General features: G+C 40.6%; 1 protein-coding gene and 1 pseudogene across 2 annotated transcripts in view; one reads left to right on the top strand and one right to left on the bottom strand.

The window, feature by feature from the left end:
- Positions 1–571: 571 nt before the first annotated feature.
- PBK (PDZ binding kinase) overlaps positions 572–16,447 on the top strand; it is a 33,633-nt gene continuing 17,757 nt past the window's right edge. The window contains exons 1-3 of one of the 2 annotated variants that reach the window (XM_059697541.1): positions 572–705; positions 3,634–3,711; positions 10,642–10,735. In XM_059697541.1, the coding sequence (XP_059553524.1) occupies positions 3,654–3,711; positions 10,642–10,735 (152 nt within the window). In that variant the 5' untranslated portion in view covers positions 572–705; positions 3,634–3,653. Of the gene's footprint in view, positions 775–3,633; positions 3,712–10,641; positions 10,736–16,447 lie in introns of both variants that reach the window. The other variant, XM_059697540.1, reaches the window with a different exon arrangement.
- LOC132236096 (metallothionein-4-like) lies at positions 3,265–3,445 on the bottom strand (annotated as a pseudogene).

The following is a 16,447-nucleotide window of genomic DNA, read 5'->3' as shown; positions in this document are numbered from 1 at the left end:
GACATGAGTTTATAAAGGCAAAAACCACACGCAGGTGGCCGGTAAAACAGGGAACTAGGTTAACAGTTAACAGTTGACTCATCTCCTAGGGGGCAAACCTGTGTTAGTAGTTGACTCCTTTCCTAAGGGGCAGGGTGGTCTGTCTTTACACATACCGATCCCAAGAAGAGATAAGATAGCTATGCTATGACCAGACCAGGGCACCAGAGCTTACTGGAAAGGTCAGTTAAAACACAGGAGGAGGGGGGGGGTTTCTCTTTGTTCTTACAATAACCAGGGCTTACTGGAAAAGTTAGTTAAGAGGGGGAAGGGAGGTTTCAGCGGCCTTACACAGCCAAGGTTGAGAACCACTGCTCTGAAGGGCTGGCATTGGATATAAAAAGCAGTTTGTCCTTCCCTGCGTTTCCCTTCCTTCTATTTATCTTTTTTTCTTTTCTTTTCTTTTCCTTCTATTTATCTTAAAGGATCCCTATTTGGTGGTAAAATGGAATCAGTACAAAGAAAGACCGGAAAGAAGAACGGACACGACTAGTTTTGTCCTTCGCGCCACCCCGTAGTTTGCGGCCGCCGCCGGGGACGTGCGCGCGTTTTTGAAAGCCCGGCGGGTTCCAGGCACAACAACCGTAGCGGGCGGTGTGCTCGGGCGGCGCGACGCTGAAGTAGCCGCGGGGTCCTGTTGGCGGACCCTCGGGACCAGTGTTTCAGGTACCTTGGCCGGGGCCTCTCGTCCGCCGGCTCCTCTTCCACCTGGAGCGCGAGCGCCGCGCCGCCCGGGTAAGGGGGTGTGGGGGCCCTTTCCTCGGGCCCTGACCGCGCGGGCCTGGGTGCCGGGGCGAGCGTTGGCGTTTGTAACAGCTCGCGGCCTCGCAGGAAAGTTGAAGACGTTGGAAAGCGGGCGTTAAACTGGGAATTATCTTAGGATCCTTCCCTGCGACCCAGACTCCAGAATCACGGGGTAGGGTGGGGATTTGGTGGGAGAAGTTGTTCTTTCTCGAAGCGAAGCCCGGCCGTCTGCCCTGGTGGTGGCAGCTCCGTGGGCGGATACGTTGCTCAGGCAGATGGGGGAGCCCCGGCCTGGCCAGCTGCAGTGGGTTTCGGAGGGCTCGCGGGGAGGCCCCCCTCCAGGCCGGTGTTCGGGGTGCACCAGATCCGAACACCAGGCCGTAGGCCGGGTGGGAACTGTGGTCTCGATTTCCGCTCTGCAGGGAGTTAGAGCCGGTGAAGGGTCTGTGGCGGGGACGTCGGGGGGGGGGGGGGGGGCCTGGAGCTGGAGGAAGAAGGGCGAAGCACAGTTCTCTGCTTCGAACCCCGCAACTAACGTCGCCCCCAGTTTCCAGGTGAGCTGACGGCGCAGGTGGAGGGAGGATTTAAACCACCGGCCTCTGTAAACTCCCGGACTAGGGGGTGAACGGGCTGTGCCTCCGTCCCCAGGAGCCCTCCTGAGGGCGCCCCGTGTGCGGGCCCTTGGGGATAATCCGATCAGAACTTCCGCCCCGCGTCCCCCCGCGGTGCTCCTTTGGGCTTATCTACACTTAGCGTCGCCCGCGGTGTCTCTGTTTGTTTAGCCGGAAGGTGGCTGACAAGTGAATGGAAAGGGGATCTTGAGTGTGAATCTAAAGGCAGTGGTGATTGTAGCTACCTTTAAAAACAATGAACAAAGGTCTTATTAATAGAAAAGTAAAGCCGGGCCTTTGAGATGATTTCTTTTTCCTTGGCAGAGTTTTCAAAGGTGCCGCGTATTAAGGGCTCTACAAGCAATTAAAGCAAGTATTTTTTATAGACAAACCAAATGAGCTTTAGACATGTAGGAACGGTTTGTTTTACAGTAAGTAACGAATAATATGAAACCACTATTTTTTAAAATATATTTTATTGGTTTTTTTACAGAGAGGAGGGAGAGGGGTAGTTAGAAACATTGATGAGAAAGAAAGATCCATCAGCTGCCTCCTGCACACCCCCCCCCCCCCCTTCGCCACTGGGGATGCGCCGGCAACCAAGGTACATGCCCCTGACGGGAATCGAACCTGGGACCCTTCAGTCCGCAGGCCGTTGCTCTATCCACTTAGCCAAACCGGTTCGGCGAAACCTTACTATTTTTTTAAAAAGAAAAATTAATTTGTAAAAAAGGTTCTTTAAGAAATATCTTATGGAAGAAATAGAAAGCACAGATTAACTTGCATGTATGTGCAGTATGTACATTTTATTTGCATAGATGATTTTTATAATAGCTAATTGAGATATAATTCACGCAGCATAAAATTCATCCTTTGAAAGTATATCATTCAGTGATAGACTCAATCCCATTGTTGAATATATTCAACCACTGCCTAATTTAGAACATTTCCATCACCCCCCAAAAGAAGCCCCACACCCACTTCCTCCCTTCCTCCTAACCCCCTGGCAGCTGCTAAGCTATTTTTGTCTGGATTTGCCTATTCTGGACATTTCGTGTAAATGGAATTACCTATTTATTCATCACCTGATGGATATTTCTGTTCATTTTTTTGGGCTGCTATAAATAATGCTGTTTGCATAGACAATTTCTTTAAAGGGTGTGAAAGACCTGTTAACGATTAGGAAGTGTGAGAAGGAGATTGACTCTTTACCTTTTTGTAGTGGCGTTTTTTTTTTAACCAACTTCATATATTTTTAATTAAGACAAAAAATGTCCTAGTTGATTGGCTCAGTGGGTAGAGTGTTGGCCTGGGGACTGAAGGGCCCAGGTTCGATTCCGATCAAGGGCACGTGCTTCAGTTGCAGGCTCAATCCTGGCCTTGTGCAGGAGGCAACGTATCACAAGTGAGACACATCCATGTTTCTTTCTCTCTGCTGGGTTTGATTGGGTTGCGAGCTCAATCCCTAGTAGGGGTAGTGCAGGAAGCAGTCGATGGGTGTGTCTCTCTCATCAGTGTTTCTATCTCTCTCTCCCTTCCTCTTTGAAATCAAAAAACGAACAAACTATATATATATTTAAAAAAAAGACAACAGAAAAAATCTTTCACTAATAGTATGGCCTTGGGTAAGGAATTGTACCTGTCTGGGTTTCAGTTTTCTCATTTCTCATGTAAATAAAATTGGACTAGATATTTTTCTTTCTTTTTTTTTAATATTTTTTTACCATGAGTGAAAACTTTATTGCTCCAAGCAATTTCCATGAATGTCACCAACACCTCGTTGGGGCAAATATATAAAAAGCACAATCTTCTCAACTAATGCACTGTACAGAAGCTTCCCAGGCCACACCCTCAGCACAACAGTTGCATTTCAATGGCAGCAGCTGCACTTGCTGGAGCCTCCTTCGCAGATGCAGCCCTAGGCACACTTGCTGGGGGCTGGGGGAGCAGTAGCTTTTTCAACATGTTTTGCAGTTGCAAGCTGTGCATTTGTAGTTGTCTCTACAGATGCATATTCCTCCAGACCATCAGGAGCATTCCCTGGGGTCCATGGTCCAGGTGTCTCTAAGAGGCTTCCGTGCTGGAGAAGGGAGGCTCTGGACTAGATATGGTCTTTTTCAGTTCTCAAATTTAATGCTTAATATGATAAAATGAGAGCTACTATAGGAGGTTTTCCTTAATGAATTAGAGTTGTGTTCTTTATAACTGCAATGTAACTTTCAATTTATTTTTATCATAGGACCTAGAGTGATTATTACAATGGAAGAAATCAATAATTTTAAGACACCAAGCAAATTATCTGAAAAAAGAAAATCTGGTAAGATAGGTATACTAGTAAAACCTTTTTTCATTGTTATTGTTACTAGAACTGTAGTTTGATGCTTTAATTACCACCCACAAATTTAGATTAAGTCCTCTTTATAATGTTGATCTTAACAAATTAGACTTACTTTATAGGCCAGGACATGGTCATCCTGGCCATGACCTGATTTCCTTTATTCCTGATTATCATGAATGTATGTTGAACTTTTCAGAATCTATTGGGATAGTTTTATTTTTTAGTCTGTCAATATGGTAAATTCTGTTAATTTTAAAATGTTAAACCAAACTTTCACTCCTGAGGTAAACCAATTTAGTCATGAGGTGTTTTATATATTGCTTGATTCACTTTGCTAATATTTTCTGTGTTCAAGAGGGATATTGGACTGTTGGTGTTTTTTGTTGTTTTTTTTTTGGAATGTCTGTCTAGTTTTGGTATCAGGTATTCTGTATTCATAAAGTAAGTTGGGAAGTGTTCCCTTTTCTTGAAGAGTATATGTAGAAGTAATATATTTCTTCTTTAAATGGTAGAATTCACCATTAAAGCCATGTGGGTCTGAAGTTTTCTTTATAGGAAGTTTTTTTCCCCAGTTTTTTATTTTAATATTATATTAATATTTTAAGAAAAATGGTCTTAAATATAATAATGTTACTGCAATAAACAATATCTCAAGAAAAACCATATTAAATATGATAATGTTACATGCAATAAACACCAATTATTCAAGAAAAATGATCTTACATATAATAATACTAGAGGCCCAGTGCAGGAAATTCTCCAACTGCTGGCCAGGGGCTTCCTTTGTTCTGCGCCGCCCCCTGGTGGTCAGCGCTTGTCATAGCAAACAATTGAACTCCTGGTTGGTCAAACTGCAGAGGGGACACTTTGCTTATTCAGCGTTTATATACATATATAGATTACATGCAATAAACATTAACATTTCAAGAATAAAAGGATTTTAAGTATAATAATATTACCAAAACTGTGCTAACATAGTATGATATCACAGAAGTTGTAGGAAATATTAAAAATCTGCAAATAACAGGATTATTTCTATTATATTCTAGAATACGTTTTTCTCCTCTGACTATTTTTGTTCATCAGTTTACGTTGTTCATTATATTCCACAAATGAGTGAGATATGATATTTATTTTTCTCCAACTTGCTTATTTCACTTAGCATGATACATTTAAAGTCTTTTGTTGGATATGAATATTGCTACTCCAGCTTTTTTTTCTTTTCCATTTGCATGGAAATTTTTTGTTCATTCCTTCACTTTCATCCTGTGTGTCTTTTGTTTTGAGGTGGGTCTCTTGTAGACAGCATATGATTGGATCATGTTTTTGTATCCATTCAACTACCCTACACCTTTTGATTAGAACATTTAATCCATTTACATTTAGGGTTATTATTGAGAACTACTTATTTATAGCCATTTTAATTCTGTATGGCTAGGTTTCTCTCTCTGTTTCTTCTCAGCATTCCCTTACAGCAGTCCCTTTAGCATTTTTGTAATGCTAGCTTGGTGGTGATGAACTCCTTTAGTCTTTTTTTGTCTGGGAAGCTGTTTATTTGACCATCTATTTTGAATGATAGCCTTGCTGGATATAGTAATCTTGGTCTCAGATCCTTGCTTTCCATTACCTTGAGTACTTCATGCCATTCATTCCCTTCTGGCCTATAGAGTTTCTGATGAGAAATCAGGTGTCAGCCTTATGGGAACTTCTTTGTAGGCAACAACTTTCTTTTCTTTTGCTGTCTTTAAAATTCTCCCTTTGTCTTTAATTTTTGGCATTTTAATTATGATGTGTCTGGGGGGTGTGGGTCTGTTTGGGTTCTTCTTGTTTGGTGTTCTCTCTGCCTTCTGAACTTGTGTGACTTTTTTCTTTTCCAGGTTAGGGAAGTTTTCTATCATTATTTCTTTAAACACCTTCTCTATTTCTTTCTCCCTTTCTGCCTCTTCTGGCATACATACTATTCTAATATTGTTACGTTTCACATTGTCCCACAGCTCCCTTAGGCTGTCCTGTTTTTTAATTGTTTTTTCTTTCTGGTTCTCTAATTGAGTGATATTTTCAACTCTGTCTTCTAATTCACTGATTCGATCCACAGCTTCCCCTAATCTGCTGTGTATTCCTTCCAATGTGTTTTTTATTTGTGTTATGTCATTCTTTATCTCAGACTGTTCTTTTTTCATAATTACTATATCTTTTTTCATATTGTTGAGCATTTTTAACATCATTACTCTTCTGTTTCAGATAAATTTCTTATCTCTTTCATTTATTTATCTCTTTTTCTGGAGAATTCGCTAATTCTTTCATTTGGGGGTTCTTTCTTTGTTTCCTCATTTTGGTTGTCTGTTTGGGTTTGTGACTATGTTTTAGGTAGATCCTCTATACCTCTCAATCTCTAGTGCAGGATAGTGTTAAAGGTTGTTTCTGACTAATTGGATCAGGCAAAGACTCCAAACCTCCAGAGACTGCCTCTGTCCACAGACTAATAGGATTCCGACTTGAATTGCCCCCAGCCAGGCAATGGTCCTCAGGTGTGGCAAGACTCTTCCCCCAAGGCAAGGCAAATGTCTATGTGGGAAAGATGTCCTCCACAGTGTGAGGGAATTACACAGCCCAGGAAACTTGGGGTGTCTGCCTTCTGAGCTCTATCCCCCGAGTCCCCAGTCCTGAGTTTTGCTCTTACAGCTCCAGTCCACTTTACCATCCCTCTGCCAGAGCACAAGGTGGGTGGCTCAGGGAATTTTTGTGCGTTGGCTCTTTAAGCGGGTGCCCGAACTTTTAGCTGCCACTCCTTGGCAGACAGCATCCCACTGCTTTTCACAGCTAGATGTGGGTACCCTCCTCAGTTTTGGTGCTCTCAGCTAGGGAGCCCAACTTCGGGATTAGATCCCAGAGTTCTCAGTGGCACCCCCCCACAGCTGAGATATCTCTCCGGGACTTCGGTTGCCATCTGTGGGCGCCTCACCAGTCCTTTAGCGCCTCCGCCCCTCCTACCAGTCTCTATGCAGTCTCCACCTTTGGTCCTTGGGTATCAGGGTTCTCTCCTGTGAGTTTTCCATTGATTATTCAGGAAGCCTTTCCATATTTCACTTGCAATTCCAGCTTGTTCCTGGGAGCATGTCCATGCAGCATCCTCCTAGTCTGCTGCCATTTTAAATCTCCAATTGTTTTGAAGTTTTATTTTTCACCTATGAATTGAACTGAGTCCTAAATTTGTCTAGTTTTCCTGGATGTTTAGCTACAGCTCTCCAGACTAATACTTACGTTTTTCCCATCCTTAGCCTTGGAATCAATGAGTACTAAAAATCTTCTTTATAGGAAGATTTTAACTGTGACTTCACAGTTAATTGATATTGGGCTATTCAAGTTATCTATTTCTTCTTGTGTAAACTTTGTTAGTGTTTTTCAAGGAATTTGTTTATTCTAAGTTGTCAAATTTATGGACATAAAGTTATTTATGACATACTCTTATTACCCTTTTAATGTCAGTAATGTCAGCAGGGTCTGTGGTGATATCTTTTTGATTTCTGGTACTGATTTTTCTTCCTTGATCAGTTTATCTTGGTAATGTTTCATGCAATTGAAAAGATCACATTTTCTGCTGTTTTTTGGTATAGTGTTATATAAATATTGATGAGGCCAAGCTAGTTGACTTATGTTGAACAAGTTCAGGTCTTCTGTATCCCTACTGATTTTCTGTCTATTCTGTTACTGAGAGAGGTGTATCTTCAATTACAATTGTGGATTTGTCTATTTTTTAAAATATGTTTTTACAGAGAGAGAGGAAGTGAGAGGGAAACGTCAGTGAGAGAAACATTGATTGGCAGCCTCCTACACGCCCACACTGGGGATCAAGCTCACAACCCCCAGGCATGTGCCCTGACTGGGAATGGAACCAGTGACTTCTTATTTCATGTGTTGATGCTCAACCACTGAGCCATATCAGCTGGGCTTGATTTGTCTATTTTTTTCTTTCCATTCTATCACTTGTTTTACATTTTTTGAAACTTGTTATTAGGTACATATACATTTAGGAAGGTTATTCTTTAGTGAATTTACCCCCTTACTGATATGAATTGTTTTTATTTATTTGATGTTGTACTCTCTTCTAAGTTCACTTTATGTGATATTAATGGAACCACTCCAGTTTGATTAGTGTTTGAATATTATGTTTTACAACCCTTCACTTTTAACCTATTTGTGTCTTTATATTTAAAGTGTGTTTATTACACAGCATGTAGTTACTTATGTCTTGTTTTGGTTTTATCATGTCAACTTCTGCTTTATATTGGACTGTTTAGCCACTGTCTACATGTGGCTATTTAAATTTAGATTCAAATGAATTAAAACTAAATAAAATTATAAATTTAGTTTCTTAGTTATACTAGTCACATTTCTATCATGACAGAAAGTTCTATTAGATAACACTGTGTAGACCATTTACATTTAATGTAATTCTCTATGGTTGGATTTAAATCCATTTTTTTTATTGTCCATAGCAAATTGGCGATATCTTTATTTTTCTTCCTAATATTTTTCTCTATGCTTAATTTTTTTAAAAAATATATTTTTATTGATTTCATGGAGGAGGGGAGAGGGAGAGAGAGAGAGTTAGAAACATCAATGATGAGAGAGAATCATTGATTGGCTGCCTCCTGCATGCCCCCTGCTGGGGATCGAGCCTGCAACCCAGGCGTGTGCCCTTGACTGGAATCGAACCTGGGACCCTTCATTCCGCAGGCTGATGCTCTATCCACTGAGCCAAACCAGGTAGGGCTGTGCTTCATTTTTGATATTTTTTGTTGTTTTGTCTTAAAATTTAGTGACCTTTTGCTCTAAGATGGTATCATTCTTATCCTTTGTATTTTTCATTTCTCTAAGTTAATTAGGATCATTTTTTATTTTTCTGTCTTAATTTGTTATGCTCACATTTTCCTTTACATCATTAGTCTATTTTTTAAGATTTATATGTTAAGACTTTTATCTGCTACTTCTGTATCTGTATGTTTCTATTGGTTTATTTTTCTCCTGGAAAGGGTCATATTTTCTTCTTTCATACCTGGTAATTTTTTATTGGCTGTGAGACATTTTACATTGTCAAGTACTGAACTTTATTCCTTTGAAGGGTGTGTGATTTTGTTGTGCTGACCCTGCAGTTAAGTTTCCTGCACATTGGCTTTTTTCTTTTGAGTCTTGCTTTTAGGCTTTGTTCTAAACTTTTTCCTTAGGCTAAAATTTAGCTGTACTACTAAGTCATGACCCTTTAGAGCAGCGGTTCTCAACCTGTGGGTCGCGACCCCTTTGGGGGTCGAACGACCCTTTCACAGGGGTTGCCTAAGACCATTGGAAAACACATATATAATTACATATTGTTTTTGTGATTAATCACTATGCTTTAATTATGTTCAATTTGTAACAATGAAATTGGGTGTCACCTCAACATGAGGAACTGTATTAAAGGGTCGCAGCATTAGGAAGGTTGAGAACCACTGCTTTAGAGGACTTTACTCAATGCCCTGTGTTAGAGTTACCACACTCTGGCTGATCATAAGTGAACTATTCCTAGACCTGTGTAATCTCCATCATGATTTAGCCTATTACTTGGGTTTGGTGGTTTCTCCAGCTTTGGGGAATCATGTCCATTATACGTACAGAAAGTATTTAGTCAAATGCTTAAAGGGAGATCTCTTTTTAGATCTCTGGAGCTTTCTTATTTTGTGGCTTCCTCTTTAGTTCTCTGCTCCATAAATTCTAGCTATTTAGGTTACCTTGACCTATGACATCTCTCTCTTCAACTTGACAAGACCTCTGAGCTCTGTTTCTTTGTGCTTTGGGTCAAGTTTTCTAGATGGCAATTCCAAGGGCAGTTAATTATTCACTAGCAAAAGTAAGACTTCTATATTTTACCTTTTTTTATGACTGTATAATGCTTTGTAATATAGATGTACTATAATTATGACCAATGATTATTACTAAGGGGTGTTTTTGTGTGTTTTTCTGCAGCCACAAAAGTGAATCCCAATCCTATATAATAAAAGCCTAATATGCTAAGTGTCCGGTCAACCGATCGGCCGTTCACCAATCAAAGCGTAATATGATAATGATATGCTAGGCCGCTCAACTGCTCGCTAGGATGTGCACTGACCACCAGGGGGCAGATAGTTGACCGGTTGACCAGTTGCTATGACATGCACTAATCACCAGGGGTTAGCTTGCTGCTGGAGTCTGGCTGATTGGGACTGAGTGAGACGGGCCGGACACGCCCTAGAGCCCTGCCATAGTCCCTCCCCAGCTGGCCAACCTCCCACATTCCTTCCCGGCCCTAATTGTGCACCGGTGGGGTCCCTCGGCCTGGCCTGCTCCCTCTCGCAATCTGGGACCCCTCGGGGGATGTCGGAGAGCTGGTTTCGGCCCGATGCCACAGGCCAGGCCGAGGGACCCCATGAGTGCATGAATTCGTGCACTGGGCCTCTAGTATTCAAATATATATGCTTGCATTCATGTATGTGTATGATGTCTTTGGGCACATGCTGTACTGAGGTGTTGGCAAACTATTTGTAAAGGGCCAGATAGTAAATAGTTTAGACTTTAGACTTTGTTGGCCACACAGAAACACTATTGTATATTCTTATTTTACCTGTTTTTGTGTGTGTGTTTTTTTTAATCAACCCTTTCAAAAACATTTCTTAACTTCTGGACCATATAAAAACAAGCTTCAGTGTTACTGTAAAATAGAACTCCAAAAGTTGACTTGACCAAGGGGTCTCCATTTAAAATTAGGGTGGATAGTGTCAAATTGCTCTCCAAAAGATTATGCCAATTAATACTCTTAACAATAGTGTATTGCAAATGTTCAGATGCATTTGTAGAAGTCTTTTCAAATACTAATTTTTAATTCTTTCTGACACTTAGCGTTATGTTCAACTCCATGTATAAAAATTCCTGCCTCTCCGTTTATGCAGAAGCTTGGCTATGGCACAGGGGTAAATGTCTACCTTATGAAAAGGTGAGTACATGATTTTAGATTAACCTTTTTACATGGAACCATAGTTCAACTGTACTTGGAGACAAAGGAAAATTCATGTATTTAGATTTGAGGTATGTTCCTGATCCTGCTATATTCAGTCTCAGAACCTTTTATAACTTTATCAGAGCTCTCTGCCTGGTATACATTTAACTTTTCTCCTAATGACTTATTAAAGGAACAGTAATCTACCTTATAATTTTTCCTTGGCTTTATGGGAAGGGAATCAGCCTGACTAACACAATATGTTTTTAGGTTTATATTGTTTCTAGATAGAAATGCTTTCTTTAATATAAAGCTAATTAATTGAGAATAGCATAGCAATAACATGTAAGTGGGTGTCTCGAAGCATTTTGGCCACTTAAACGCTCCTTTTGTGTTTGTGTGCTGTTTTGTGAACATGTGTTTTTTAGTGAATAAAAAACTCAGTCATCTAAGTTATTTTGAAAGAAAAAAATTTTTGTAGACTCATGGCTAGTCTCATTTTTTTTCCCCTTTCTTAAAAAATTGTCTTTAAATGTAAAGTGTGTTGTTAATAAAGTTCTACTGTATATAACAATCAAAAAGCTTCATATGGTGGCTGATTGAAAAATAGCAGTCCCTGCCTGATTCTACTACTCCTTGTAATGTGTCCCTGTCAGCGTGGGATTTTCCCTTCCTGGTAACCTGGAGATTGCCTTTGTTTCTCGGGTGAATTGGATCTTCTGTTGTTCTGTACCTCATGTCTTACTATTTCTTGGTTTACATCTTGTTTTGTTTGAGGACATTTGGTAGCTCCATATGAAAAAGTACACAAGAGGTATATTTTTAAAAACAAATATTTTTATTGATTTCAGAGAGGATGGGAGAGAGATAGAAACATCAATGATGAGAGAGAATCATTGATTGGCTGCCTCCTGCACGCCCCCTACTGGGGATCGAGCCTGCAACCCAGGCACGTGCCCTTGTCTAGAGTCGAACGTGGGATCCTTTAGTCCACAGGCTGACATTCTATCCACTGAGCCAAACCGACTAGGGCCACAGGCGATGCATTTTTGAGAATTGGCATTTCTAAAATGTTTTCATTCTACACTAATACTTGAATGGCTCTTTTTGTTTTCCTGGGCCAGAATTCTTGTTTGGACATAATTTTCCTCCACAACTTTGAGGACATTGTTCCATTATCTGTTAGCCTACAGTGTTGCTGCTGAGAATTCTGAAGCCTTTCTGATTGCCGATTCTTTTGTTATCTGTTTTATGTTATCTACTAGAGGCCCATTGCACAAAAATTTGTGCACTCAGCGGGGGCGGGAGGGGGTCCCTTAGCCCAGCCTGTGCCTTCTCACAGTCTGGGACCCCTCGGGGGATGTCAACCTACTGGTTTAGGCCCACTCCCTGGGGGGAATCGGGCCTAAGCTGGCAGTCAGACATCCCTCTGGCAGCCTGGGAGCTTTCGGGGGATGTCCACTTGCCAGCAGGGAGCAGGCCTAAGTTGCAGTCTGATATCCTTAGTGCTGCTGAGGAGGCGGGAGAGGCTCCCGCCACCACCGCTGTGTTGGCAGCTGTCAGCCTGACTTGTGGCTGAGCAGAGCTCCCCCTGTGGGAGCACACTGACCACCAGGGGGCATCTCCTGCATTGAGCGTCTGCCCCCTGGTGGTCAGTGTGTTTCATAGTGACCGGTCATTCCCAGTGGTTCTGCTGTTAGGGTCAATTTGCATATTACCCTTTTATTATATAGGATAGAGGCCTGGTGCATGGGTGGGGGCTGGCTGGTTTGCCCTGAAGGGTGACCCTGGCCAACCTGGGTGAGGGGCTGATGGCTATTTGCAGGCTGGTCAAGCCCCCCAGTGGGGACCCTCACCCCATGGGGGTGTGGCCAGCCTGGGTGAGGGGCTGAGGGCTATTTGCAGGCTGGCCACACCCCCTTCAGTGTGGGGGTCCCTACTGGGTGCCTGGCCCGCCTGGGTGAGGGGCTGATGGCTGTTTGCAGGCTGGTCACACCCCCTTCAGGGTGGGGGTCCCCACTGGGGTGCCTGGCCAGCCTGGGTGAGGGGCTGATGGCTGTGTGCAGGCTGGTCAAGCCCCACAGTGGGGACCCTCACCCCATGGGAGTGTGGCCAGTCTGGGTGAGGGGTTTATGGCCGTTTTCAGGCTGGCCACAGCCCCTTCAGGGTGGAGGGCCCTCCTGGGGTGCCTGGCCAGCCTGGGTGAGGGGCTGATGGCCATTTTCAGGCTGGCCATGGCCCCGGGCTGGAAGCAGGTATCTGGGATTTATTTAACTTCTATAATTGGAATTTTCTAGCCTTGGTCACTGCTTGAACCCTGGGTTTCCCCTGGCAACCCATGTTCCCAGCCCCTCCTTGAGCGGAGGCCAGGCAAACTGGAAGTAGGTATCTGGGATTTATTTATCTTCTATATGGAAACTTTGTAGCCTTGAGCGGAGCTCAGGGCCAGCCAAGGCAGGCGGGAAGCTTGGCTTCCTCCATTGCCAGGGGCAACCCAAGCCTCCTGCTCACTCCAGCTCCGTGGTCGCCGCCATCTTTGTGTTGGACTGATGGAGTGAGGGTGTGATGGTTAATTTGCATATTACTCTTTTATTAGATAGGATTCCTCCCAGTGTTCTGAACTTTGTATATCTATTTGTCACCAGTGTTCTGAAATTTCATAGTGACATGCATAGGTGTGGGATTCTGAAAATTCCTGTTCTTAAATTTTTAGGAAGTTATTTTTAAAATTCTTTACTGACATTTTTCACCCCTGTCTTCCTATTCTTTATGTGGATGTTCCACTTAGTGGACTGATCTCTGTTTTTCCCCCTGATTTTCCTATTTTCTCTTTGTTCTATTTTTTGAGAGATTTTCCCAACCTCATCTTCTGATACTTCTATTGAGTTTTTCATTTTTGTCTATTTTGTTTTTAACTAATTATCTGAAAGTTTTCCTTTTTAAAATGGCATCCTAAGTCTTTTGGGAGTGCTAGAAATGTTCTATATATTGATCTTGATGGTGATAGCACATATGAAAACTCATTGAGCATGTAGTATGCATATGGTCATGAATTACTGTGTTCCTGTATGTTCACAGGTATTCAACTTTACCAATAAACCTCAAACTAAAGACCCTCTGCTTTAGCCCCTTTCAAAACTAGTTTTCAGTCTTGAGAAGCTGAGGAGATAGGGAATGGGTAACTGCCTAGAGATACAGTATCAGGAAGGGTATCTAGGAATCTACCTGCTTATGAATAAGTTCAAGAAGTTCATGGGGCCTGTTAAGTCGTTTATTTTTATCTGCTTTCTAGCTTCCGAAAGTTTGTTGTGTCTCCTTTGTTATTTCCATCCTTGTTGGTGGATATATGTCTTAAACTATCCATTTTTTTTTACATGACTGAGGCTTCAGCGGGATCAAAATTGTATATGTACGTTCAAGGTATCATTGATCTAAAGCAGTGGTTCTCAACCTTCTGGCCCTTTAAATACAGTTCCTCATGTTGTGACCCAACCATAAAATTATTTTCGTTGCTACTTCATAACTGTAATGTTACTACTGTTATCATAATGTAAATATCTGATATGCAGGATGGAGTTAGGGGACCCCTGTGAAAGGGTCATTCAACCTCCAAAGGGGTTGCGACCCACAGGTTGAGAACCGCTGGTCTAAAGTATATTTTTAATGTTAAAAAATCAAGTTTGCATTCCCAGAATAAACCCAACATAGTTTTGATGTATTATTTTTTAAATATATACTGATAGATTTAGTTTGCTATTTAGAATTTTTGCATCTGTGATATAATTGATACTGATCTGTGGTTTTCATTTTATTGCTGTTTCTGTTTAATTTTTTTCTTACGTATTTTTTATTTATTTCAGAGAGGAAGGGAGAGAGAGAGAGAGATAGAAGCATCAATGATGAGATAGAATCATTGGCTGCCTCCTGCACCCACTGGGGATCAAGCCCGCAACCTGGGCATGTGCCCTGACCAGGAATTAAACTGTGACCTCCTGGTTCATAGGTCAACACTCAACCACTGAGCAATGTCAGCCAGGCTCTGTTTAATTTTTGTAATTAAGTTTATACTAGGCTCTTAACTCCGTTTCTTTCTATTCCTTGGAAAAGATTGAATGCTAGTTCTCACCTGGAAAGTTATCTAGGCTTTGTATTTCTTGTGGGAAGATTTTAGAATCTTGATTAAATTTCTTCTTTCATCAATTTTCTTAGATTTTTTTTCTTCAGAATTTGACCATCTTGTCTTTTAAATTTATTGTTTAAAAGTTTTATTATTTTTTAATCTTTATTTGTTGAAAGTATTACATATGTCCCCCTTCTACCCCCCTTGATCCACTTCAGCCCAGTAAAAGTTTTATTCACTTTTATTTTTTAACCTCTGTTGTTTCTATAGTTATGTCCTCACTTTTTATTACAATATTATTTGTGTCTCCTTTTATTGTTTTCCTTTTGCAATCTCTGTTTTATTAGCCTTTTCAGTAAACTAACTTTTAGCTTGATTAAGTATTTTATTCAGATTTTATAAATAGTTTTTGTCATTATATAGATCAGGATATGTTATGGAAAAGGTAATGGATGGACTTGGTCGCTGAATTCTAAACATTCAAGAGTTAAAACTTGATACTTGAAAAATATATTTTTCATAAGAAGATGATATGAAAGAGATTATCCCCAAATGCTCTTGTTATCTAAAACTGGAGATATAAGAATAGTGTAGATAAACATATGAATGATAGATATATATGAAATAAGAAATCTAGTGATCCTTTGAGTACATGTTTTTTGATTTAAAGAAGAAAAAGTCCTGCAGTCATAGAGGTATGCTTATGAGGGTAGTATAAAGCTAAATGGATTCTTAGTTCAATCTGTTGTGTTCTTACAGATAAACTTTAACTTTTGAGGCTATTTTACTAACCTTTGTGCCTATATGCTGTATATACTTCAATAATTTGCTGTACTCATAAATAAATGGCTACCTTGTCAGGTAAATATTTCTCTGATTTTGTTTTACCTGTTTGTTTATTTAGGTCTCAAAACATTTGCACTTTAAATATTAAGCCAGATAATCAACACAGTTTACATTTTCTCTCTCATTTATATCTTTATTATTATTGCCTTAAGCTCATGTCTTTAAGTATTTAGTGAAGGTAGAGATGGATTGGTTAGTGGAGAGGCATAATATTTGTTGGAGAAGAACAGTCTGCTATATGGACGATTACATATGGGCCAAATGTTTCTTGTATGTCTCTTATTTAAATTGTTTCTTAGAGATTAGTGTTTATTATTTAGCATTCTAGAACTTGTCTGTGGTACATATGGTTAAATGTTTGATAAGTAGTTGGTAATGTAACATGCTTGGTTAGAAAATTTTAAAAATAGTAATCTTGAAGTTTAAAATTTATGACAATCCATCTTTTTTCTTCTGGTTTTCTCTTTTTATCCCTCCTTTCCAGCAATAGATATCAGACTACTTTTGTAATCAAGATATATCAGCTATTTATCTTCCAGATTGAAAAGGAAATGTAGAAGAGGTGTTGATAGTATAAAATTTTGTAAATTTAAAATAAAACAACAAATTATCAAGTCCTTTTCAAAAATTGGAAGTTCTTTTTTTTAGTTCATATTTTTTTATTTTTTATTTTTTATTATTAAGGTATTACAAATGTGTCCTCATCCCCCCCATTAATCCCCAACCTCCCCCCCCCTCCCCCC

Source organism: Myotis daubentonii, chromosome 5 (genome assembly GCF_963259705.1).
Source record: "Myotis daubentonii chromosome 5, mMyoDau2.1, whole genome shotgun sequence".
NCBI lineage: Eukaryota > Metazoa > Chordata > Mammalia > Chiroptera > Vespertilionidae > Myotis > Myotis daubentonii.
The sequence above is the reverse complement of the archived record's forward strand: the minus strand, read 5'-3'. Positions and strand labels throughout refer to the sequence as shown.